Here is a 27,069-nt window from a genome sequence, read left to right as displayed (position 1 = left end):
AGAGAAGAAAGTCTCCGAGAAGAATTGAACCATCAAATTTGCAAATTTCATAATCAATAATGCAATAAATCCTTAAGCAACTTGCATACATATGTATCAAAAGAATTGCAAAATTCAGTCCTAGCTTGTACGTATGATTGCAAAAAATTGGCAAATATATTCGCACACATGTTTCTTACGACACTTTATTTTCAGAGAGGAAAAGAAGAGAATAAATAATACTTGAAGACATAAATCATCATCACAGCGCCCAAATTCGGACATAGTCGACCTGCAGGGCAGAATCTTCCCCTTTCCAGGTCGACATCCAGTCATCTCTCGCATCCCAAAAGTCCATCAAGGCCTACAAATTCGTGCAAAAAAAATCCATACATAAATTTCCACCAACTTTTCGCACACGCAAAATAAAAGTAACTCCGTGTAACCATTGGCGGCGGAAGTACAGGGGGACAGGGGGACATTGTGGCCATGAAATTCGTATTAATAAGTCCTGCCACTTCCAATCTTACAATTCAAATGTCCCCACATGCCCCCCCAACTTCCGCCGCCACTGCAAAAGTAAGTTTCTTTTCACCGTGGGCGACGTGTTATTCCAGGGCTTCCTCTTTGGTCCCCTGTTATCCGGAAAATAACCAAAAGTTCCGCCAACAGCGACGTTAATCACGATATTAAACTAAAATTTAACAAATTTAACAATACGAAACATCAAAAGTACATAAATAACTAAAAAAAAATACAATTTTTCTTACGGGTTGGTCGAACGGCGACATTTTATTCTCACTCCAAACCGAAGGTCCTGAAAAATTCCCCATTTCCCAAAACCCTCCCGGTGGTGGGGTCACCACTCCGGTGACCTCGCCGTCCAACGTGAAGGCTATCTCGTCTGAAAAAAAGGGTTAGGAATTTCATAAAATTTCACATTTTTTTAGACAAAAACAGAGATGAGCAACAAGATTTGTTAAAATGCAGTATTTTGAGCTCTATTCTTCCCAGGGTTTGGATTTCCGGGGCTGTTACACCCATAAAAAGACGAAAATCTACGTGGAGAAGGTAACAGTCGTGCGAAAATGCATAGTTTTATGACGAACACAACTTTTTATCGCGGTTTAAATGCTTTATTTATTGAAAAACCGTGAAAGCAAGGTACTTCGAGAGCGGTATAAAATTAATCTCGCCACAAAACCCATATTTTCGTGTGACTGTTGCATATATTCTCCATGCAGATTCAGGTCTTTTTGCAGCCCCAGAAATTCAAACCCTTGGAAAACCTTACAATGCGAGGACGCCAGCGGTCACGCTCCGATTTTGACGATAATTATGTAGCCTTAGATAAATAATTAGACACGTGTTTCAGGATTTTTCATAATGCTCAGGTTAAACGAAATTATGACGGAATCCGTGAGCGAGAATTTGCATTTTTCCCGTGAAAATTTTCTCGCGAGAGAGAAAAATACGAATTCTTTCTCACGGATTCCGTCATAATTTCGTTTAAATTGAGAATTATGAAAAATCATGAAACACGTGTTTAATTATTTATCAAAGGCTACATAATTATCGTCAAAATCGGAGCCAGACCACTGGCGACATCGCATTGTAAGTCCTGAAGAAAATTAAAAAGAATCTAGCTTACAGTTTAGAAATTCGAGACAACCATTTTAAGACTAGCGACTTCAATATCTCTCAAATATTACAGTTCAGTTTTGTAATTTTCTAATCAAATTGATTCTAATTTTTCCTCCAGCAAGAATTTGCATTTTCCCGTGAAAATTTGCTCGGGAAATAATTATCGTGGTCATACCTGTTCACTTTCATTCATTTGAGTGATTATGATAGTGAATGAAAATGAATTTCCTGTGATTTGAATGAAAATGAGTGAAGGATTCCGTCATTCAGATGAGTGACCGTGAATGAAGGGATTTCTCACTCATTTCATTTGTCATGCTTAATACATGGGGCGAAGTAAGAAATGAAGTCAGATGAAGTGAAATGAAATGAGTTTGAAAGAAAATGACTGAATGTGAATGAAAATCTTCACTTAGAAATCGGGATGACTGATCTTTGAATGAAGAAAAGTTTTTTTGAACAGGTATGATCGTGGTTTCGTCAAAATCGGAGCGACACCGCTGGCGTCATAGCATTTTTGGCTAAAAATATTGTATTTTGACAACTCCTGTAATTTCCATCTTAAAATTTCACCTGGCGTCCATAACATTCCGAACGTGTGAAACCTTGAGTTAAACCCGCGATCATCATATCTCGGAAAATTCGCTAGACGCCACATATCCGTGGCGCGGTCCATCCCAAAGTGGATCGTGCTTCCGTACTGCGTCACGCCTATATTTTCACCAGCGCCGTTAAACAATTCACGGTTGCCGCGGCATTCCACTAAATCTATTTCGCCAGAGACGGGCCATTCTCCGTACCGGTATTGTTGCGGGAGCAGCCAGACGGCTGAAATAGAAAGGAAAATTATCAGTTCAGGGGGCGGATATGTATTTATTTTCTAGTTTTTCATTTGATGACGACCGATGGTCAAACTTTGTGGGTGTGTTCCCAAATTCGGATAGCTCACAACAATTTCAAACCATATTTTTACATTCGAGGTTTTCGAACATATAAATATTTTGGCTGTTATTTTAAAAATATGTAAATCGCTTACATGTTTTTTTTAATTGCATATATTTGGTCAATTTCAACGACGTACGGCGAAATTTTTATTTTGTAAATATACCAACCTTGTAAAAAGATTGTAAACAAATTCAACCACAGAAAACGCGGAGAATTATATTCAGAAATATATAAAGTTGTGGAAAATTTGTATTTCTAAATAAATCTTTATGTTTTTTTTAAATACGTATGTTTTTCAAATATTTAAATTTAAAAGATATTTTTTTGGTGAGGGAGCGTCCATAAATCACGTGATCGATTTTTGGACAATTTTGACCCCCTCTCCCCCCTTGGTGACCGGTGGTGATAATTTCGCTACCCCCCCCCCCCCCACCGGTCACGTGACAGGAGATGGCTCAAATTAAATCATTGTGTCCGGAATAACAATATTTTTTAAATCATTAATCAAATTTGAGCTACACACATGTGTAAATAACTATTTAATAGGCCAGTCAGAAATAAGAATTTTAAGTCGAAGCAAGTTTCTAAATACGCAAAATCAAAATCAAATTTATATAACTTGCGTGTGGTATGCCAAGGGAGTTTATATATAACTCTCAAGACATTTATTGGCATATAAAAAAAATTAAAAAAACTTTACTCGTGTCACGTGACATCTGACCATATACCCCCCCCCCCCCCCGTGATAATTGGTGACAAATTTCAGACCCCCTCCCCCCTCTAATCGATCACGTGATTTATGGACGCTCCCTGAAATAAATTCGACCACAAAAAATCCAAAGGATTAAATCAAAATATATTTAAATTTTTTTATACGCATTTCGTAAATATTTCAGCAATTTTTTTGTAAATGCATAATATTAATGCATCTTTATGCAGCTTTTTTGTACAGCTTCCTTGAATATGTTTGCGTTTTTTCGAAAATATTAAATACATATTTCAACCATTTTTCAGAAGTAAATATCCACCCTCTGATTATTATTTATACGTGACCTTTGACCCCTCATTATTTTCACCCCGTATTTACCTGGCCATATCCAGTCCCCTTCCGGAACCTTGGCACGCACTTCTAGCTGACCATACTGAAAGGCGAATGCTCTCCGCGTATTCAATCGTGCGGAAACGATCGGGTTAAAACTTCCTCCTTCTTTCGGAGAAAAGTCGTTTTGCGGTCTGAAATGCGAATTCATGTAAAATTTGCGAGGAGAAAAAGATCATGCAAATATGTAATTTTAGCAAACCTTGGTCCCACATTAATGCTCCGATTCCTCCTGGAGCTTGGCTCCTGTCCTCCAAACTTGTCGAGGTTGTAGGTCGGCTTTATGAATAGGATGCCATCTCGGACATAACTATTTTCCGGATTATCGCTGTAACTTTGAAATTCCCCGTTCTGCAAAAAAAAATCCAACTTTTTTTATACAATAATTTCACAACTTGTGCGAAAAAAAATTTCGCCACGAAAACTTTTTCGGATTACTTAATTCAAAAAGAAAGATGGAAAACTCATTAAACAAAATCTTTGCTCGGCATGAAATCTGCGCTAATTAACTTACGTTTTTTGCTTGTGTATAACGTGTAAACTTTGTTGCGCAACCAATTTCTAAGGATTAACAAGTTCTATAATTTTCAAGATATTTAAGAACTTATTTACATTTGTTGAATATCTTTACAGTTTGTGGCAAACGGCGTGGAAAACTCATTAAAGAAATCTTTCTCTGCGTATGAAATGAAATCTGCATTAATTTACATATTGCAATTTTTACGTTTGATTAACATGTAAAATATTTCTGTATATATTTACAGTTCGAGATCAGTTAGAACTCTTATAGCAGACCAAACTGTAAAACTGTGTTTCGTCTACGAAACAAAATTTCTGAAGTTTCAGAATCTCTAAAAATTATTTTTAAAAAAATTCCGTTTTTTTGAATATCTTTGCCGTCTCAAAAAAATAATTCGTAATACTTCATAGTCTTTAAAGTTTTTAAGATTTGGATTCATTGCGCACAAAAGTTGTGCAATTGATGTCATGTAAAAAATTTCAGGAAATAGACAAAAAATTTCTCAAGTTTAAAAATCTCCAAAATAAAAAAATACTTATCAAACATTTTTGCATAACTTTACCGACACAAAAAATAGTTGATAATACTTAATCATTACATTAATTTTAAAATCTTAATCATTACAAGATTTTGCTCTTCTTCTTTGCGAAAGTTGCACAATTTCTTTGAAAGTAAATACACACGTTGAGGATAATATTCATATCAAATGGCACTAATTAACATGTCAATCTCTTCCAATTTTTGCGTATGATCAACACGTAAAAGTTTTTAGTAAATATAATAACAAAATAGCAAATTTCAATTTTGAAACAGTTTTCCGTGCAAAAATTTCAGTAAACCAAGTGACAATAAATGTCCCTCAAAATCCGAGTTTCAAAATTTGAAAAAAAACAATCGCATTTTTGCATATCTTTGCTGTCTTACAAAATAAATTCATAATACTTTATTATCTTTAACTTTAAAAGATTTGTACAGCCTTCATCCGTAACTCGTCCAATTTCTGTGTACATATGCAAATATGTACGTTGTGACCGGATGACACCAAATTTAACATATCAATTTTTGCAATTTTTGCTTATCCAAAAATTCTATGCAATTTTTGCTTATTTTTACCCGTAAAAATTCCAGTAAATAAAATTACGTCATAATACTTCGTAATCTTAAACCGTACAAAATTTCAAGCACTTTTCGATGCAAAAGTCGCCCAACTCTTGTGCCATGTAAAAAATTTCAGTAAATACAATTGCACAACAAATTTCGTAAGTTTTCAAAATCGCGAAAATTTTGTTACGCACTTTTTAACATTTTTGAATATTCTTGACGTCCCAAAAAATAAATGTATGATACTTCATAATCTTAAACTTTACAAGATTCTTCTCCCTAGTCGTGTGTAAAAGGCGCAAAAAAAGTTCGCAAAAAAATCCGTAGTTAATGAACGGGCTGATAATGATTATGATACCAAATGGCACTAATTATATTTCATCTTCCTACACCTTCGACATCACAATGAATAGTTCGTAGTTGTTGAGCCAGAGACTGGGGAAACACGATATTTATGCCTTTTTAAAGCTGCCGCAGAATAAAACTGATGCCATGAATGCACCACCACCACCAATGTGCGCCTCATAGTTGATTTAGGCACACGGGGATTCACACGTACAATACTATCCTGCCCGAAATTCGTTTGGAAAATAGTTAAAATTTTAATTGTGATAAGTGTTTTTGTCTTCTTTGGAGCTCGACAATCAAGGTAAAGTAACTTAAAGTTTTTTCTGGGGACTGGGTTGGAGGAGCACGAGTTTATGACAGGTTTTAACTTGAATATTTAAATTACGAAAAAATAAAAATAAATAAATAAAATTTCACGTTTTCATTAAATTTGTGATAAAAATATAAAGCCAAGAGATCCTCGACGAGGAAAATGGCTGTGGTGACCTTGATAGGCCCACTTTAATTAAACTCTAATAATTCAATTAATATTAATGCTCGTTTTATTTAAAAGGAAATGGCTGGTGGTTCTGAGCAGCAAAGAGATTGGTCTCTGGGGTTATCGGACGACGAGAATGATACTGATGCTGAGGCAAATAAAATAATTGGAAATGGAGACGGTAGAGTCCTATTACAAATTTATTTGTCATTATTTATATTTCTCTCGCAATGAGCAAATTATGAGAATAATAATTATTCATTCTAGAGTTGAATGACGAGTTAACCGATCTCCTAAAGGACATTGAAAATACTACCGATTTCGGTCCAAGTTTGTTACCAAATGTCAGTTCAGGATTCGCTAAGACAGCAGCAAGACCTTTAACAAAAGAATCTAAGGCGACTTTAGCAGCCAAAATCAAAGTACCCGAGAATTGCAAAGAATTTCTTGTGCCAAAAGTGAATTCAGAAATTTGGCGACTGCTTCCATCCCAGGCAAAGATCCTCGATATTAAGCAGCAACAGATCCAACAATCTCTTACACTTGGATTATCGTCACTGGCCGTAATTACAAATACAATTGTAAATTCCAAGGAGTCCATTCCTAAAGAAGTTCTTAGCTCGGTTGTAAAACAAGCAATGGACGGGGCTAATATTTTGGGGGATCAGTTCCAAGCAATATCAAGTCGTCGCCGTTTTGAAATGAAACGACATTTGAATCCAGAATATGGAGGAATTTGCTCACAGCAGGTAGACTAAGATTTAAAGTGAATTAAAGATAAAATTGAAAGAAATATTCCAAAGTCAAATTAAATTCTAGTTTCCCAGTTCCGAATGGCTATTTGGAACTGATTTGGCTGAATCGCTAAAATCTACGAAGGCGACATCCACTTTAATGCGAAGTACAATGAATCGTGGTGGACGTTATCATCCCTACTCTCAACCTAGGCCTACTTATCAATCTCAAAACCAGCCTCGACCTTCTTTAAACTGGGGTCGCCCGCAACAAGCACAGTTCCGAGCAGCGAGCAGAACCAGCCAAGATTTTCACAAAGACCTCAGGGACACCGTTTTTTCAGCCAGAACAATCAATACAATCGATTCCAAAAGTATTAAATGTTGACAAGGTATGTGAGGCTGGTAGGCTAAGTAAGTTTTATAAGGAATGGAGTGAAATTACGAACGACAAATTTATTTTAGATGTTATTAGGGGTTTTAAAATCCCATTGATTTCTTGTCCGTCCCAACTAATAGAACCATCCATGCCAAATTTTTCAGATAGGGATACAGAATTAATTGATGATTGTATTAAAAAGCTAAGCGAGACAGGGGCTATTGTAATATCTTCAGAGGAGCAGGATCAGTTCGTTTCAAAAATCTTTACAGTACCTAAGCCGGATGGAAGCAGAAGGCCCATCATTAATTTAAAATTATTTAATTCATACATTTCTAACCCTCATTTTAAAATGGAAAGTGTAAAAACAGCAATGACATTGGTTTCCAAAGATTGTTTTATGGCAGTAATCGATTTGAGGGATGCATATCATGCCATTCCAGTTCATGAAAGTTTCCAAAAATACTTGAAATTTAGATGGAAAGGAATCCTATATAAATACACATGCATTCCATTTGGTTTATGCCTGGCTCCCTGGCTATATACAAAGTTAAATAAGCCAATAATTTCTTATCTTCGATCTCATGGTGTTTTTCTAGTTTTATATTTAGACGATACTTTAATAATCGGGAAGACAGAATCTGAATGTAAAAAGTTTTTAAAACTGGCATTAAATTTGTTTCTTTGACTCCGCTTAGTTGTAAATGAGGAGAAATCACAATTAAGGCCATTAAAACAGGTCCGATTTCTAGGATTTATTATAGATTCAGAAGCAATGCGCATGGTACTTCCTCAGGACAAATGGAACACAATAATAACGAAGTGTAGATCAGTTTCTGAAATTAACGTTACATCAATTCAATGGGTTGCAGAATTGGTAGGCAGTTTAGTTGCAGCGTCACCTGCGACGAAGTACGGAATGTTGTACACAAGACAATTGGAGATCGAGAAGTCAAAGGCTTTAGTTATTAGTGGGGGTAGATATAGTGGTCAAATTATTCTCTCGCCTATAGCTAAAATGGACATTCAATGGTGGATTGGTAATATAAAATCCGAATATCGTTCATTATCCCAATTCAAACCAACCAAGGTGATCTTTTCTGATTCATCTCCACTTGGATGGGGTGCAGTTTGCAACGGTCAAGAAGCCAGGGGTAATTTCTCACCTGAAGACCAATTACTTCATATTAATGTCCTTGAATTGATGGCAGTATTCTATGGAATTAATTCATTTGCCAAAAATGCATTAAATGAGAACATTCACCTTCGTGTTGACAGTTCAACGGCTATGGCATATGTTAATAATTTCGGAGGGTGTAGGTCTGAAGAGTTGCATAATGTTGCCAAAAAGATTTGGATCTGGTGTGAGGAGCGACATATTATTTTGCATGCTACATACATCAACACAAAAGATAATGTTGATGCCGATAGGCTCTGGAGAATGAAAGTTGATTTTTCAGATTTTTCGTTAACAAAGTCGTATTTTGAAAAAATTTGCATGATATTTTGGAGCCCAAATGTTGATCTATTTGCAACATATCAAACTACACAGTGTGAGCGTTATTTTTCGTGGAAACCAGATCCATTTGCATTAGGTGAGGATGCATTCACATTTAAGTGGGAGTCAAAGTTTTACGCTTTTCCCCCTTTTAATTTAATTGGAAGGGTCATAAATAAGATAATTGAAGATCAGGTTGAAGGTATATTGGTAGTTCCAAATTGGTCCACCCAACCTTGGTATCCGATGTTTAAGAATTTAATAAAATCAGAAATTATTTATCTCGGTCCAAGTAAAAAATTGCTGTTTAATCCTATTTCCAGAGCTTATCATCAAATCAACAAGAATTTGCAATTGATGGCAGCAGTATTATCCGGGAGTCGATGTCATTATCAATTTTGAAAGAATCTAAATCTAGTGGAACGTGGCGTCAGTACGAATCGTCATGGAAAAAGTGGAATTTATTTTGTGTTGCAAATGGTTGGTCAGAATGGGAATCAAATGTCAGGCATTGTTTGTTATTCTTAACTCATTTATATGATAGTGGACTAAGTTATTCCGCAATTAACTCTAGCAGATCAGCCTTGTCGTCGTTATTAGAAAATGTGGATGGCTCAGCACTAGGTCAGCATAAATTGGTGGTCAATTTTATGAAAGGCGTTGCTCGCCTTCGTCCACCAGCTCAGCGTTACTCTTCTGTTTGGAATCCGGATACTGTACTTTCTTATTTAGTTACATATGACATTAATAGTTGTAGTTTTCAACAATTAACTTTAAAAACAATTGCATTGTTGGCTCTAGCTACAGGGCAACGTGTTCAAACTCTTGTATCGATTAAGATAAATGATATTATTTGGGGTAACCCTATTCAAATTAGGTTAACAAGTATTTTAAAAACCACTTCTTTTAGTAATCCAAATCCCGTTCTAATTTTACCGTATTTTGAGAATAAGCAAATCTGTCCAGCCCTAGCTTTAAGTAAGTATGCTAGTGAGACACAGAAGCTTAGATTGTCAGACCAATTATTCATAGCTACTACCAAACCCTTTAAACCAATTTCCTCACAAACTGTCAGTCGCTGGCTAGTTAATGTTTTAAATTTATCTGGAGTTGACATTAATAAGTTTAGTGCACATAGTTTCCGTCACTCCTCTACATCCAAAGCCTCACAACTCGGCGTAAATGTGGATACAATTTTAAAACGAGTTGGATGGAGTGCTAAATCTAAAGTATTCGCAAAATTTTATAAGCGACCTATTGATAATAGTAGTGAATTTGCCGAGAAAGTTTTGTCATTAGGGGACTAATTTTATAAATTTTATAAATGTGGATAAATAAATCGTATTGGCGTCATTACTGAATTTGTCATTCTACGCAATTTTATTTCCCTCATCGACGCTACTTTAAAGTCTACGAACTATTCATTGTGATGTCGAAGGTGTAGGAAGATGAAATAAAATTGGAAATTTTGTGAGCCCGGCGAAGCCGGGTGAAACAAAATTGTAATTTTGTGATATCTTCCGGAACCGGAAGACATCACAACCCTTCAACCCACCCCCAGTATTCGAGCGTCGATTCGGCTTTAAAACTATGAGGCGCACATTGGTGGTGGTGGTGCATTCATGGCATCAGTTTTATTCTGCGGCAGCTTTAAAAAGGCATAAATATCGTGTTTCCCCAGTCTCTGGCTCAACAACTACGAACTATTCATTGTGATGTCTTCCGGTTCCGGAAGATATCACAAAATTACAATTTTGTTTCACCCGGCTTCGCCGGGATCACAATAGGATGGAATCTACCATGGTTATCGTTCTGGGCTGATTTTTCTCCCTTTCCCATTTATCCCCCAGGAAAATTATGGGGTCTTTTTTGGGTGGCACAGAATAAACAATTTATGAAGAGTTTCTAAGCAAAATATGTTGGTTGTGATGCAAGTATCATGTCGAATGCAGGAGGTTTACAGAATAATTTTAAACCGATGACGGATGATGCAATATATGATCAATTTGGTCCCACTGACCTACCCCAACTTGTTTTTCGATTTCCAGATAATTCTTTTCTCGTTCTATAAATACATAGCATACATAACTTATTTCGTTAGTCTCATTCATGTTTTATTTTTCAATTTTGGAAATTACAAAGGTTACACAGGTTACAAAGGTTGCACGGGTTACAGAAGTTAATAAGTTTACACAAGTTACAAGGGTTACAAAAGTTACAAAGATTACACTGGGGAGGTTTATTGTGGTAAAATCACAAGCATTTTACACAAGAACGTGCATGAAACAATACAAAATAAATATACAGAGGACAGGCTTACAAGCCGAAAAAAACTATAAACTGTAGAATAATCAACTCAAAAATATGCCGACTCTTCAACTAATCCTCATCAGAAAATTCCTCATCATCAGAAGACTCCGCGGCGTTAACATCGGCACCTTCCAGCAATTCGACGACATCTGCGACCAAAGATACTCCATGAGATGGTCCAGGTTGAGAGGAAGATGGAACTTCTTGATTGGGAGTTGCATCCAAGTAACCTTCGGAATCCAACTTCCGACGACTTCTGATTGGAAGGAATCTATCGTAGGATAAGTACCGGAGAACCTGGGAAAAGCATTTAAATATTTTAAGAGGGAAAACTCGTTTGTATCAAAAGTTCAGAGAAGATTTTATTACCGCCGCAACATGACCGCAGCAACCTAAAGTTCGGGATCCACTCTTGCAAAGGCAGTACCATCCTCGAATCGACTCAAACCAATGTCCCCAAGGAGTGAAAAAAATCCAAACTGTGTGTGTTCGACGTCTGGAGAATCGTGACCGCAGTTTTATCCGGAGGAGATCGTCCATGTCTTTATGAAGCTGGAAGTCGTACCCACCACCAGAGGGGCATGCTGCCAATTGTACTGTATTCCGATATTCAACTGGTAGGGACCAAGAGTTATTAATTTTAATTCATCCAATGACAATTCTGGAAACTCCAACACGTCATCTTCATCGGCGGTATTCCATGCAGCATTTCCTCTTTGAAGATTGTTTTGTTCTACCAAAGCTTGTACGAGATTTGGGGATTCAAGTCGGCTGGCAACATATTCAATCAAATCCTCATGCCACGGAGATTGAGTGAAGATTGGGGGAGAGAAAGCATTGAGTATTGCAACAGTTACTTTCAAAAGTCCAGGAAGCTTGGGGAAGTAGCTGGCGCAGATAATATCTTCAAAAAACTTGAATTTGTTCTTGAGTCTTCCGTTGACACTTTCCACCACCCACCTCAACATAGTAACCAGTCGGGATTTGTTGGCCTCGGTGGTTGTGAATTGGACTTGGTTTTTCTTCAACAATTATGGCATAAAACATGCAAGTCCCTGACTTTCAGCCGACTCAATGGCATCTCGAAATCCACGGTCAAGTATAAGGACGTCATCTTCTTCAAGCAATGACATTATGGAGTCCTGTTCTTCCATCATTTTGCGTAAAATATTTGCGTCGTTGTTGCCGTTATCTCCATAGAAGAGCCCAGTTGGTTCTATTATATACCCATCCGGACAAACTGACATCATTGGCTTGAAGAGGTTGCGTTTCTTGTGATTGGAGAAGGAACGACGTTGGAGATGAAAACTTGAGGACTTCTCCACGAAGAGGTAGGTTCCGTCAAGAATCAAAATGAGAGATTCAGGAGGGACGCCAAGGATAGATGTAAAAAAAGGGTCTCATGTGCTGGTCGAACAGTTCTTGACCAGTTTTGTGGCCGTATCCAGTGTAGAGAGGGGCAAAACTTGCAAGGAGTGACTTCAGGACAGAAGAGATGGTTTCAGAAATTGTTGATTGATGCGAAATTCCAAACAAGAAAGCAATGACCCGTTGGGACAGGTTCAATCTCAATTTCATGAGGAAGATGGCAAGGGAATTTCTCACACTTCGATTTGCAGTATTCCGTACAGAGCCTTGGCAATGGGCAAGTAGTACGTCAAAGTTGTCGATCGAAACCCCGAGAAGCATCTCATAATCAGAGTTGGTAAGGCGAGAATCCTTGGAGAAGTCAATGGGAAGTTTTTTCTCTGTGATAATTCCTCTCAAGGTCACCATCCACTTCGAGACTTGTTCCCCAGTTAGCGAAGAAGAATCTCTTGCACTGACAAGTGAGGTGAGCACATCTTCTTTCAACATTTCTCCATGCAAGTGTTCACGGCAGCAGCGGTTGTTTTCTGGAATGAGGATCCCGCGACGAATGAAAACCTCGATGATGGCACGTTTCTTGATTCTGGTTCTGACTGGGGACTTGCAAACAAAACAGTGTGATTGAGTGGAAATGACGGAAGGAATTGGGACATCAACGACTGGAATTCTGGGTACACCAACGGGAACGGGAACAACTTGATGGGGTGGGGGAATGTTGTGTTGAATACGTGGCGATGTTGGTACATTCTGGTCCGTGTTTGGAGGTAGTGGCAACACATCAGTATCCAGCTCCATAGACGCAACAGGATCTTCACACGGGGTAGGTTTTGAAAAACTACGTGGCCTAGATTTTGCAACTTGATCCAGACGAAGCTGAAGGTTTACCGCACCTCGTTTAGAATTCACATGCAGAAATGCGAAGCATCCACCGCAGACAAGGTCGTCAGGCCGAACAATTTTTCCGATGTCCAGCACTGCCCCTCGTAGTATTCCCCACAGCGAATCCTCATTAGCAGAGCGCATGCTTTTCCTGACGCCAGACTTGGAATCGCACACACAGCACGTGAACTTGACCATTTTTGACACCTGTGGAAACTTTTAATGAAAATGCACAATATTTAATATTATTTTTGGTTTATTTTAGATGGATTTATTGTTTGCACAGTTCTATTATTCATAACATTTCATAATTCATAATATTTCATGATTATAATTGATACCATTTTATCATTTAATTAATTATTAGTTGGGTTAAAATAATATGTAATGATGTAGTTGTACCTCAAATAAATCACCACCACCACTACCACCGATTTCTCTGCAAGATCAAACAGAGAAATGTAATTGAAGATTACACAACACCAATCTCAATGTTGCCAGTCCTCCCCACCTACTTCCTCAATAATGCCAGTGCAACAGAAAGGGTGAAACTGGCTAATTTCAACTGTTGCACTGGGTTTACTCCCGTCAATTTAGGGCGCCCTGAATTGACGTTCTTCAACCAGAAGTAGGATTTCGTAGAATGCATAAGTTGCTTTATTTTTGTATAAACTTACTGAATCAGGAAGGAATAGCGAGGCTGAGGTGTCCAGAGGAGGAGGAGATGAAGAAATCCAGAGAAAGTTGACAAAAATCTTGAGAAAGCAGAAGAAATCCGGGAGCGATTCATCCAAGAGAATGATGAAAAGATGTGCAGTCTTTCCGGTATTTATGCCATTTTCGTTGTTGATTTGGCGAAAAACGCCAAGAAAAAGTTGGCAACCCCTGCCTTAGCAACCCGTAATTCAGTGAAAAAATTAACATTTTCTCATTTTCCCCACTGAATCTCATTTTGTAATTTCAGCATCACTAAAACTTTTTATCTGGGAATGTAACATTCCCAGAAATCATGCATGTATTGCACAATGACCTGAATGATCATTGTGCAAAGTTTAAAGAAAATCGCTCGTGGTCTTGATACTTTTATTGGCGTTGCAACATGCATCCCATGAAAAGCATACGGAGAACCCACTCTACCAAAACCCAAACTGCAAAAGTTCCAGGAATGTAACATTCCTGAAACTTATGCAAACTCAAGCTAAAGACTTGCTTTATATCATACAAAAAAATCAGTGAAATTGATCGTGGTCTTCATTGTTTTTTCTGCCACCCAAAAAAGTACATCTTTTCAATTTGGTCCTTTCCAATTAACTCGTGCAATTTTTGCGTATGATCAACATATACAAAATTCCAGCAAAAACCCAACAAGTAATTGACAAATTTTTCTTAAAAGATTGGTTTTAAAAATCACTAAATTTATGAAATAAAACTTATAAAAATGTTTTGCATATCTTTGCCGTCTTAAGAAAATTAGTTAATATACTTCATAATCTTTAATTTACAAGATTTTCAAACACTTTTCAGTGGAAACGTCGTCAAGTTTGTGTCACGTAACAAATTTCAGGAAATACAGTTGCATAACGAATTTCTATGTTCGACAACTTTTAAAATTATAGACAAAAATTATGTAACATGTTTTTGCATATCTTTGCCGTCCTAAAGAAATTAATTAAAAATACTTCATAATTTTTAACTCTATAAGGTTTTCTCGAAGCTTTGTTTAAAACTCGTCCAATTTGTGTGGCAAAAACTAGAAAAATTTTCCATCTTTCGTAATTTTTGATCATCATCAACATACAATTACGAAAAAAATCACTCACCTTTTTTTGCACATATTTGCCATCTCAAAAAAAAATTCACAATGCTTCATAACTTTAAACTTTGCAAGATTCTTCTACCTCTTTCTGTGAAAAAGTCGTCGAATGTGGGTCATATAAAAAATTCCAGTAAATACAATTGCACACCAAATTGCCATCAAAATCCAAGTTTCAAATCTCAAAAAGAATCATTCAATTTGTTTTGCATATCTTTGCCGTCCTACAAAAATTAATCGAAAATACTTCATTATTTTTAACTCTACAAGATTCTCTCCATCCTTTGTTGAAAACTCGTCCAGTTTATGTTTAGCAAAAACGGGATAACATCTCTATCTCTTGTAACTTTTGATTATTATCAAAATATAGCAAAAGTCAGTAAATACAATAACATAACGAATTTCAACAGTTTCTGAAAATCTTTACAATTACGAAAAAAATCACTCACATTTTTTGCACATATTTTTCCATCTAAAAAAATCATAACTTTAAACTTTGCAAGATTCTTCTACCTCTTTGTGTGAAAAAGTCGCCGAATTTGTGTCATAAAAAATTCCAGTAAATACAATTACACGCCAAATTTCCATCAAAATCCAAGTTTCAAATCTTCAAAAGAATCACTTAATTGGTTTGTTTTTAATATCTTTGCCGTCTCAAAAAATAAATTTATAATAAATATTTTGTGATCTTTAACTCTACGAGATTTTTGCTCCTTTCTTCGAAAAACGCGTCCAATTTCTGGGTACCTTGTACCCGGCTGGATAATGTTCAAGATATCAAATAGCACTAATTTACATATCAATCTCTTCCAATTTTTGATCATATAAATTAAGTACAACTGCACAACAAATTTTTCTTTAAAGACGGGTTTAAGAATCAATAGAATCATTTATTTTTTGCATATGTTTGTCGTCTGAAAAAATAAATTCAGAACAAATTATAACATTAAACTCAACAAGATTCTCAATCGGTCTATCCAAAACTCGTGCAATTTTCACGTATGGGTATGGCGAAAATGGCACTAATTAACATATCAAACTGTTTTTGCAATTTCTCCTTATGATAAACACACAAAAAATGTCACTTAAATAACAATTTTTTCTTAAAAGACAAGCTTCAAATTTACAAAAAAATCTTTTTGAACATCTCTGCACTCATAAAAAAATAGTCATAAAACTTCGTAATTTTAATTGTTCCAAGATGTCTGCACTTTATTTTTTACAGAAAAGTCCCCCAATTTTCGTCTGAATAAATACCTTATGACCGGTTGGGTAATTTTCATGATACCAAATGGCACTAATTAATATATCCATCTCTTGAAATTTTTACTTATAATAAACATGTAAAAAACTTTCAGGAAATAAAACTACACAATAAAATTCAAAATCAAAATTTTAAAATCTCTAAAATTATAATAAAAATTATCCACATTTTTTGCATATATTTGCCGTCTCAAAACAATAAATTCGTAATAGTGTATTAGTGTATAAGTTTAGATTTGAAAAGATTTTGCCCTTTTTCTGCACAAAAGGGCTTTCAATTTACATTTATGTACATGACCAGGTGGATACCACCACACGGCACTAATTAACATATCTATCTCTTGATATTTTTACTTGTAATAAACATGTAAAAAAATTCAGGAAATAAAATTACATAATAAAATTCAAAATCAAAATTTTCAATTCTCTAAAATTATAATAATAATTATCCACATTTTTTTTGCATATATTTGCCGTCTCAAAACAATAAATTCGTAATAGTGTATTAATGTATAATTTTAGATTTTACAAGATTTTGCCTTTTTTCTGCACAAAAGGTATTCCAATTTGCATTTATGTACATGACCGGGTGGATGACGGTCATATCACCAAACGGCACTAATTAACATATCGATGTCTTGAAATTTTTGTTTATAATAAACACGTAAAAAAAATTTCAGGAAATACAATTATGTACATGATCAATTTTTATTAAAAGAAAACTATGAAAGTTATGAAGAAATTATCCACAATTTTTGTCTATCTTTACGATTATTACCAAAATGTAAACGTATATGACTCTCCCGCAGTGGTTATGAATTTGTCATCAACTGGTTATAAATTTATTTGCTCTGGTGACAATTTAATACCAAGTCGGCGAAACTTTATAATTAGTCGGTGACAATTGTAACCACTCGATGACAAATTTACAACCACGGCGGTAGAGTCAGGTAGGTTTACTTTTTGGTTATAATCGTAACCCCATTTCTAAGAGTTTATATTGTGACCGGGCGGTTAATATTCATCACACAAAATGGCACTAACTAACATATTAATCTGTTGCAATTTTTGATCGACGTATAATAAATTCACTAAATACAACTACATAATAAATTCTCTTAACAGTTTTTTTTGCATATCTCTACCTCCCAAAAAATAAATCGAAAATACTTCATAATTTTTAACTCGATAAGATGGTCTCCACCGTTCGTTTAAAACTCGTCCAATTTTTGTCCGACAAAAACTGGAAAATTTATCCATCTTTTGTAATTTTTTGTAATATTTAAAAAAATTCAGTAAATACAATTTATTAATAAATTTCTCCAGTTTAAAAATCTCAACAATTACGAAAAAAATCATTCACATTTTTTGCACACGTTTGGCGTCTGAAAAAAATTAATTCATAATACTTCATGATCTTTAATTCTACAAGATTTTTCCCCTTTCTGCGCAAAACTCGTTCTGTTTTAGTGTGCATAAATACCACAGAATTGAATTATACATACTAATAAATGATTTGCGGACGTAAGCCACCCGCCATAAGCCACCCACCAAAAGCCACTCAACAAAAGCCACTCTCCATAAGCCACTCTAGGAAATAAGCCACCCCAGGAAAAAGCCACTCACAAAAAGCCACCTTCCCTGAGCCACCGTAGGAAATATGCCACTTCTAGAAAAAGCTACTCTTATTATAATCACCATCTTTATTAATAAACCGGGGGTTGGAATGCGCTTTGTCCTTGTATTTACCACACAAGCTGGAAATTTAGTAACCTACGCAAATTTCTGAAATATGTTGTACGCAGCTAAAATTTGGTATGACCTGAGACCTCGGAGCACCTAAATTGACGTATGTAGATTTTCAAATATTTTCAACCTCAGCTATAATTTGCGATGTGAGATTTCTCAAACTGTGTGTACAGTTTGAGAAATCTGGTACAAGTCACACCAGATCATGAACAATCATCAGTTACTGATTGCTCAGTATTAAAATTACTACCTCTTGGTATTAAAATTATCCCCGTCCTTAAACATTTGATACCAATATATTACAACTTTAATACCGAGCTACTATTACTCCACGGTATTATCTACTTAACATTAATACCACTTTAGTTGAGTCATATATGAATACCGCTTGGTATAATTTTAATACTTGATTTCTAAGAGTGGTGTAGGGTATACATAAGTTGAAGATATCCAAGGAGAATGACCTCAACAGAATTCAACATCAATTTAAAATTTTAAAGGCACCGGAAGGGATCGGAACGCTTATAACCCATTGCCCTAACCGTTCTCATATTCCTAATGTTAAATGTAATGATATGCAGGCATGTATTTTTATCATGATTTTGTGTGATATGAAGATTGAGAGCATTGCACTTTATGTAAGAGACAGTTTTCAGAGAGTAAAGTGACCGGCTCATACGTATGTAAGAATGATATATTTTGTATGAAGGTTATTGTGAAGGTTAAGGTGACGTGGAACTGCCACGACTACAAATAATCCAGTTTTAACCAGAATTAATGGTAGGCGTTTTTAGTTCACATTTTAGCTTCATAGTTAAGTTACAAAAAGTCCCGAAGTAGACTCAGAAGGAGAAGCATCTCAAGTCAAGAGGTCTTCTCATAAAATTATTAATTTGTACCAATTTTACAGTAATAAATAGCTTCACTGCAAGCAATTGTTAAATTAAATTGGAATTGTAGTTGTCATATAAGTCTTCACATTCTTCAGCGACACATTTGTGAGTTATATCGATAGTCTGGTAGATTTTCGTGATACTCAACACCTAAAATTTGTAATGTTAAATAGCTGATTTGATATTTAACAATCTCAATACAGTCTCTCAATTGTTTTTTTTTAATCCGCGTTTTCTGTGACTTTTGTACCAATAATATATCACGAAATTATATTACGGGTGTAAAGTTGTTTGAACTAGGTTTTATCAATGAAGATGATAAGAGTAGCTTTTTCTAGAAGTGGCTTATTTCCTACGGTGGCTTATGGAAGGTGGCTTTTGGTAAGTGGCTTTTTCCTGGGGTGGCTTATTTCCTAGTGTGGCTTATGGGGAGTGGCTTTTGTTGAGTGGCTTTTGGTGGGTGGCTTATGGCGGGTGGCTGGCCTCCGTATACCCTAATAAATACAGATCTAGTACCCGACAGGATAAAGTTCAAATAGAACTAATTTACATATCAATATCTTCTAATTTTTTATCACAAAAATTATTAATTTTTTACTAAATATAATTACACAATAAATTCTCTTAACAGACAAGTTTCAAAATCACAAAAATAAAAATAAATTCCTTCAAAATTTGTTCATATCTTTGCCGTCTCAATTAAATACATTCATAATACTTTATAACCTCTAAATATGCAGATATTTTCCAATTTCTGCGATAAACTCGTCCAATTTTGGAAAAATGTCAAAAGTGAATATATCCATCTCTTGCAATTTTTGCTTACGAGTGATCCGTAAAACATTTCAGTAACCATTTATAAATTTTGTTTTAGAGTTGAAAAATCTCTAAAACCTAAAAAAAGAATCTATTTTTTGCATATCTTTGCCGCCTCAAAACAATAAATTCAGAATATTTTATAATTATTAACTATACAAGATCAGTTCTAACTCCTGGATAAAACTGGTATAATTTTTGTGTAAATACATATTTACATACCATGATAGATTTCAATGGCACAAATTAGCATATCAATTTGTTTTGTAATTTTTGCTTATGATACATGTCAAAAATTTCGCAAAAAACTTTTGCATAACTCTCACGAAAGGTTTCAAATTAAAGAGAAAAAGAAACCTTATTCGCAATTTATTGCATATCTTTGCCGTCTCAAAACAATCAGTTTATAATACTTGATGATTTTGAAGTTTACACGATTTTACCCTTCTTCTGCACAAAAATTCGTCTAATTTGCGTCTTTTTAAATAAATACGTACTTGCTCATGATACCCAATGGAACTACACCCTTAATAATCCGGTAAAGTCACGCAGGTAATGATTTCTCGGTAATAAGTATGGTAATAATGTTTTACCAGGTAGTAAAAATTCGTTACCATGATGGTATAGTTTTATTACCAAGCTATTGCCATTACCACACGGTACAACTTATCATTACCACTTTGGTAGAGTCATATACTTGTGCTTTTCGGTAATGTTTATTACCAAATTATTTATAGTGTAATTAACATGTAACTAACGTTTTGAAATTTTTTCTTATGATCAATACGTAAAAAATTTTAGTCAAAACAATAACATCACAAGTTTCTCTTTAGAGACAAATTTCAAGTTTAAAAAATGTTTTAAATATCTTTGCCGTCATAAAAAAATAAATTTATAATACGGCATAAGTTTAATCATTATTAGATCTCGAGGCCCTATTTTTTTACAGAAAAGTCGCCCAGTTTGTGTTTAAAATATCCAAGTGCGTACCATGTGGCTGGACGAATATGATCCCAAATGACACTAATTAACATATCCATCTCTTTTTTAAGCTTTTCTTAGGGAGCGTCCATAAATCACGTGATCGATTAGAGGGGGGGAGGGGGTCTGAAATTTGTCACCAATTATCACGGGGGGGGGGGGGGGTATATGGTGAGATGTCACGTGACACGAGTAAAGTTTTTTTAATTTTTGTATATGCCAATAAATGTCTTGAGAGTTATATATAAACTCCCTTGGCATACCACACGCACGTTATATAAATTTGATTTTGATTTTGCATATTTAGAAACTTGCTTCGACTTAAAATTCTTATTTCTGACTGGCCTATTAAATAGTTATTTACACATGTGTGTAGCTCAAATTTGATTAATGATTTAAAAAATATTGTTATTCCGGACACAATGATTTAATTTGAGCCATCTCCTGTCACGTGACCGGTGGGGGGGGGGTAGCGAAATTATCACCACCGGTCACCAAGGGGAGAGGGGGGGTCAAAATTGTCCAAAAATCGATCACGTGATTTATGGACGCTCCCTTATGAGCAACATGTAAAAAATTTCAGCAAGTATAATTACATAACAGATTTTAAAATCTCGTAAATTATGTGTAAAAAAAATAATGCTCAATTTTTTGAATATCTTTGCCGTCTCAAAGAATAAATTCATGATACTTCATAACCTTAAAATTTAATAGATTGTTTTCCTCATTGTGTGTAAAAGTGACCCAATTTTATAAGTCATGATAATGCAAATAGCACTGATTAACATATCCTTCTCGCAATTTTTGCAAGTTTAAAAAATCTCAACGCTACAAATTTCTCTTAAAAGAGAAGGTTCAAAACCCCCAAAACAACGGAAAAACATTCAAATCTTTTGTCATCTTAAAAGAATAAATTCATAATAACTTCATAACAAGATGTTTTCAATTCTTTGGAATACTCGTTCAATTTGCGAATGGAAAAATGGCACAAATTAATTTAATAATATTAATTTTATTGATGTATTATATCAATTTCTTGAAATTTTGGTTATAATCAGCACATAAAAAATGCAGTTAATTCAATTACACAACATTTCAAAATCTCAAAAATAATTTTAAAAAATCATTCAAATTTTGTTTGCATATTTCAAAAAATAAATTCATGATACTCCATAATACAAGATTTTTTCCCTCTTTCTGTATAAAAGTGGCCCGAATTTTACCTACCTTGTGACCCGGCGGGTAATGCTCATGATACCAAATGCTGGTATCGAAATCGAAAAACTCGTCGGAAAAGATGAGCTCTTTAGGTTTGTGTCGTCTCAGCACGGTCGTCGTTGTGGGTGACAGGTCCTTCCCCCCTGCAGCCAATAAACTTACAATGGAACCTTTTTTCAAGCTAGACTCGGATTTTCTTGCGAGTTATGTTAAAAAATTAAGCCAAAAATTAGGAGTCACGTTACACTTTTTATCCGTTGAATACCGACCTCGTTAAAGAAAATTGTTGGGTTCAGAGTTCAACTCTGAACCCAACAATTTCCTTTAAAGGGGTCCATTCAACGGATAAAAATGTGTCACGTGACTCCTAATTTTTTGCTCAATTTTTTAACATAACTCGCAAGAAAATCCGAGTGTAGCTCGAAAAAAGGTTCCATTGTTAGGCAAAATCTACAACTTTTTTTATCCAGAAGTCTCATCTCGCCTCCCAAAACTTACCAGTTTCTTGCCCCAAGAAGAAAACGCAAAGGCTGGAAATGACTAGGAGTCGTTTGGTGATGGTGGGAGAAGGAGTCCTCGTCGTCGCCGTCATCTCGCCCAAGATCCCGAGGTTAAATAAATCTTGGCCACGATCTGAAGATCGATACGATCCAGAAGAAGATCGGATCACTGGCTGAATCGTGGACCAGGTGGTTGAATGGTTAGTTAGGTACAGTGGCCGCGGAAGCGTGGTGGGGACAGAGGGGCATGGTCGGCCAGTGGATTTACATAATTCATTTTGCATAACACCAATATTGCATACAGGGAATTTGTGTAAATTTCAAGTTATGTAAAACCACAATTTTGTATAAAGGGAATTTATCTAACTTTAAAATTATGCAAAACCACAATTTCGCATAAAGGGAATTTGTCTAAATTTATGCACAATTTGTGCAAAACTTATATCTAAAATTATGCAAAACTACCATTTTGCATAATCTTTGTTTTCATTAGCTTCACATTCAGTACAAAGGTTTTACCATATCGGTAGAAAATTTGTACGGCAAATTTTTTTTATGCAAAACACCTTTATGCAAAATCCGCCTAGAACCGTGACAATGTCGCCACGGTTATTTAATGTAAGCATCATCATCTGTTATGTAACCCCCCCGCTCCCCTATCCTGTCCCCACATGTCCCGCACACCTTCCGCGGCCACTGGTTGGTTGGTTAACTAACTTTTTGGATACACTCACTTGCTTAATGGGATGAGATAGGTCGTCAACTTGTCTGCTGCGAACGAGATGTGATGTGATCATCCACTCCTTTGTTTTCCAGGAGAAGACTGGAATTGACATTTCAATCATGCCAGCCATGCACTAATTAATTTCATGCATACACACAGACTTATATTTTAAGCATGCCCCAACAAATTCCTTCCAGCCCCGTTTCGGAATTTTCAGTCCAATTTTCACAAACAAGTAGCAATATGTATCAATACGTATCGATCCTTATTATAGTACACGAAGCAATGGCCCAAAAAATTCCATCTTTTTCTATATAGCTAAATAAATCCCACCATGACATCACATCGATAAAACCAGGTGTATGCACTAATTACTCAAGAAGAAGATCAATAAAAAAAATATATTGAATTTGTGTCAAAAAATCTTGCTCTAGATCATGCAACTTTTTTGAAATTTCCAATTCAATTTTCATATAGGTATACTCTTAGAAAACTGGTATTAAATCATTACCGACCGGAGTACATATGTGACTCTACGGGCATTAGTCCAATTGGTACGAGAATTACCTCTCAGTAATATTGTGGTAATGAAAACTTTACTACCCAGGAATAATTTACTACCAATTCGGTAGGAAATTATTCCCAAATCAATACCAGCACGGAGTAGATATGTGACTCGGACTCCAGCAGATTTTTAACAGTGTAAACAAATATTACCACGATATTTTTTATTTGTAAAATAATCTCTCAAAAAATCTCATCTTTATCTAACTAGATAAATCCCACCACGACATCACATCACGGACAAAACCAGCTCTTTCGGTGTGTCCACTAATTATTCAAGAATGGAAAAAAAAGACATTGAATTCTTCTTCTTCTTCTCAATAAAAAAAATCTTGCTCCAGATCATTGAACATTTTGATCCGAGTCATCGCATCGCATCGCATCTCTGCATAATCCACTCCACTCCAGCAGCAAACCAAGCATGATTAGATTATCTACCTCAACTACTACAAAAGTCTCTAGTCGATCAAGAAATGCTGAAACAAAGGCGCAGTTCATCCTGGGTTGAGTTAGCTCCCGGCTTTGATAACAATTTATAATTTATTGGCATTTTGCTCTCCTGGAGGAAAACAAGTCCAGCCACCACGTTTTCAATTAAAAAGTATCAAGTTCATTGCCTGGTTAATGGAACGGCTGGCTGGCTACACGTTTCTATTATCCTTACGGAGAAATGCATATTATTTATTTCTATGCTGTGCGAATTCCTATTATTATGGTGCAAGAACCCCTTTGCAAAGTCAATGATCCAATTATAGGTACGATGCGTTCAATAATCAATAATCAATAGGCAATAATCTCTGGAAATTCCGGATTTTACTCGAATTTTTTGTACATATTGATACGAAACGTTTAGTAAATTGGATTGCAAACCCGAAATAAATCTTATTCCGCATTTTGTTCTATTTTTCGTTCAAAAAATATGGACAAAAGTTCTTATTAAGTTTTTTAATAAATTTTGTTAAAAGGTTAACTCAACTTTTAACTGAACTTTTAACGAATAAGACGCAATTAATTATCAATCAAAAATTAATTATCACACAAAATGCATAAAAATACGATACATAACAATACATAACAATGAAAATGATCCAGTGTCAGTCACAAAAAAAAGCATTATCAATTATTTATTACGAAACAATTTAATTCGTATTTCGTATTCAAAAAATCCGAAAAAATTACGAAAATTATATATTTATGAAAAATTGTTCCATGTAAATGCCAGATAACCTCTTTAATTTTTTTGCGTCTTTATTTTTTAAACGGACCGTAATCATTTTACATTTTGATATCGATTTATGTAATCCCGATTATTTTAAACCTAAATTTCCCGACCTTATCATTAATTTCCCTCCGTTAAATTATTTACATACACGATTCTACATAACCTCAATCTATAATTTCTACCATGCCATTATACATTCCTGCCATTTCCCCCCGGTAATTACTGATTTGTACACAAAAATCGTACGTATGTAGGTAGAGGAAAATGTGAAATCATGTCATGCCAATTACAACCTGGATAATTAATGGATTGGGATTATTCCGATTCTGGTCGGGTTGTGATGTATTCGCTAAAGTAAGTTTCAGAGAGAAGGACTAATTAGCCTGGAATGGAATTGGAATTCAAGATAAATACAAGTTCACCTCCACCTCGCCGACCTCCCAGCCTCGCTAACTGTGTCAGATATTTAGATCTGAAGGAAAGATTAATTGGGTTGGTTTACTTTAATGTAATGCAATTTAGAAAATAAAAAAACTGGAGTGGGTAAAATGCTCATAACTTTTCGTACAATTTGCAATCCCAGTTTTGCAAAAATTACATTTCATGGAGAGAGTTTACAGGGATAATTTCATGCAGAAATTTGTACACATGAAACAAGTACGTTACGATCCCACCACAGTTTTGCAAAAGTTGCATTTAATGCGGAATTTACGTACAGAATTTATATACATGAAATACTCAAATGGACACATATGTAAAATAAATTCGTGAAGTAAAGCCCATCTTTTTGTCACCCAAAAATATTAATAATTTTGAAAATTGTATATTAAGGGCTAAAGCGGATAAAAAGACTGCAGTGAGTAAAATTTCGTACAATTTGCAATCCCAGTTTAGCAAGAATTATATTTCATGTCGAGTTTACAGAGATAATTTCATGCAGAAATTTGTAACAAGTACGTTACGATCTCACAACAGTTTTGCAAGAATTGCATTTCATCCCCAATTTACATGCAGAATTTGTATGTACATGAAATACTCTAATCCACACATATGTAAAATAAATTCGTGAAGTAAAACCCATCTTTAGTTACCCAAAAAATGAATAATTTTGCAAATCTGCATAATTTTGTGTTAAACTGCATAAGAAAACTGGAGTGAGTAAAATGCTCATAACTTTTCGCACAATTATGATACCACCACACTTTTGCAAAAAATTTAATTTCATGCCGAATTTATAGGCATAATTTCATGCAGAATTTGTATCTACATAAAATACACTAGTAAAATACTTGCATGCAGTACGACGGATCCCACAAAAAACCAATTCCACCCATCTGTACTCGCCAAAAAAAATATTAAATTTTCAAAATTTTGTATTTAAAGCGTCAAAGCTCACCAAATTTGGGATATTTTTTCTTCTTCGATTATGTAATAACTGCACCTGTCCTGCCTTAAAAACGAACTAACGAATAATCCACTGCTCAATTTTTTAATGGAACTCGTCACCTTGTGCATATTTCCCTCCCGACAAATGTATTAAATATTTGTTTAAATCTGCATCTATTTACTTGACCCCGTTTAAATACAATACGATTCAATAACTTTATAAATTCAGCGTGATTTAGCAAAAAATGAAAAATAAATGCATATCTCAAGGTTACTACATTGTTCCAGATCCACGAGAACAATGGATGTGGGATTGCAGTGGAAAATTTGCCATATTTAAATAAGCATTTTTACTATTAGTTAAGGTGTAATTTTGCTCTGCTGCCACACTCTGTTTAAACGAGCTCGATTATTATCTCGCAATTGTCAACATTAAATCGCTCCGACTGCGACAGTTAGACATTTGACAGTTTCGTCTGACACACAAAATCTCAAAAATATTTATCCAGCGAGAAAATTCATCACGTGCTCATGATGCAACTTGTTACATTTCTAAGCATACAAAGTTTCAGCCTTCTGCTCACCACCAAATGCATAAAAACTTGACGAAATCTATGACCAAAGCAACCATCCGGGCACATGATGCTCACAATTTCAT

At 35.1% G+C, this 27,069-nt stretch overlaps 1 protein-coding gene across 3 annotated transcripts; it reads right to left on the bottom strand.

Moving 5' to 3' along the window:
• Nucleotides 1–167: 167 nt before the first annotated feature.
• Nucleotides 168–26,576, bottom strand: LOC110855959 (beta-1,3-glucan-binding protein). 3 transcript variants are annotated; one of them, XM_022104397.2, is made up of 10 exons: nt 26,422–26,576; nt 23,250–23,338; nt 22,514–22,688; nt 22,025–22,158; nt 3,870–4,018; nt 3,656–3,801; nt 2,197–2,451; nt 750–883; nt 575–673; nt 168–343 (listed from the first exon to the last, which is right to left on the bottom strand). In XM_022104397.2, exons 2-10 carry the CDS (start codon nt 23,310–23,312, stop codon nt 242–244), a joined length of 1,257 nt encoding a protein of 418 aa, XP_021960089.1. In that variant the 5' UTR covers nt 23,313–23,338; nt 26,422–26,576; the 3' UTR covers nt 168–241. The 3 variants fall into 3 exon arrangements, with proteins under 3 accessions (XP_021960089.1, XP_021960090.1, XP_035712554.1); XM_022104398.2 differs by having other exon boundaries at nt 22,514–22,648; nt 26,422–26,467; XM_035856661.1 differs by lacking the exon at nt 26,422–26,576 and having other exon boundaries at nt 22,514–22,684.
• Between the last annotated feature and the right edge of the window lie 493 nt (nt 26,577–27,069).

The sequence above is a fragment of the Folsomia candida genome, unplaced genomic scaffold (genome assembly GCF_002217175.1).
Source record: "Folsomia candida strain VU population unplaced genomic scaffold, ASM221717v1 Fcan01_Sc014, whole genome shotgun sequence".
NCBI lineage: Eukaryota > Metazoa > Arthropoda > Collembola > Entomobryomorpha > Isotomidae > Folsomia > Folsomia candida.
This window is presented reverse-complemented; position numbering and strand designations above follow the sequence as displayed.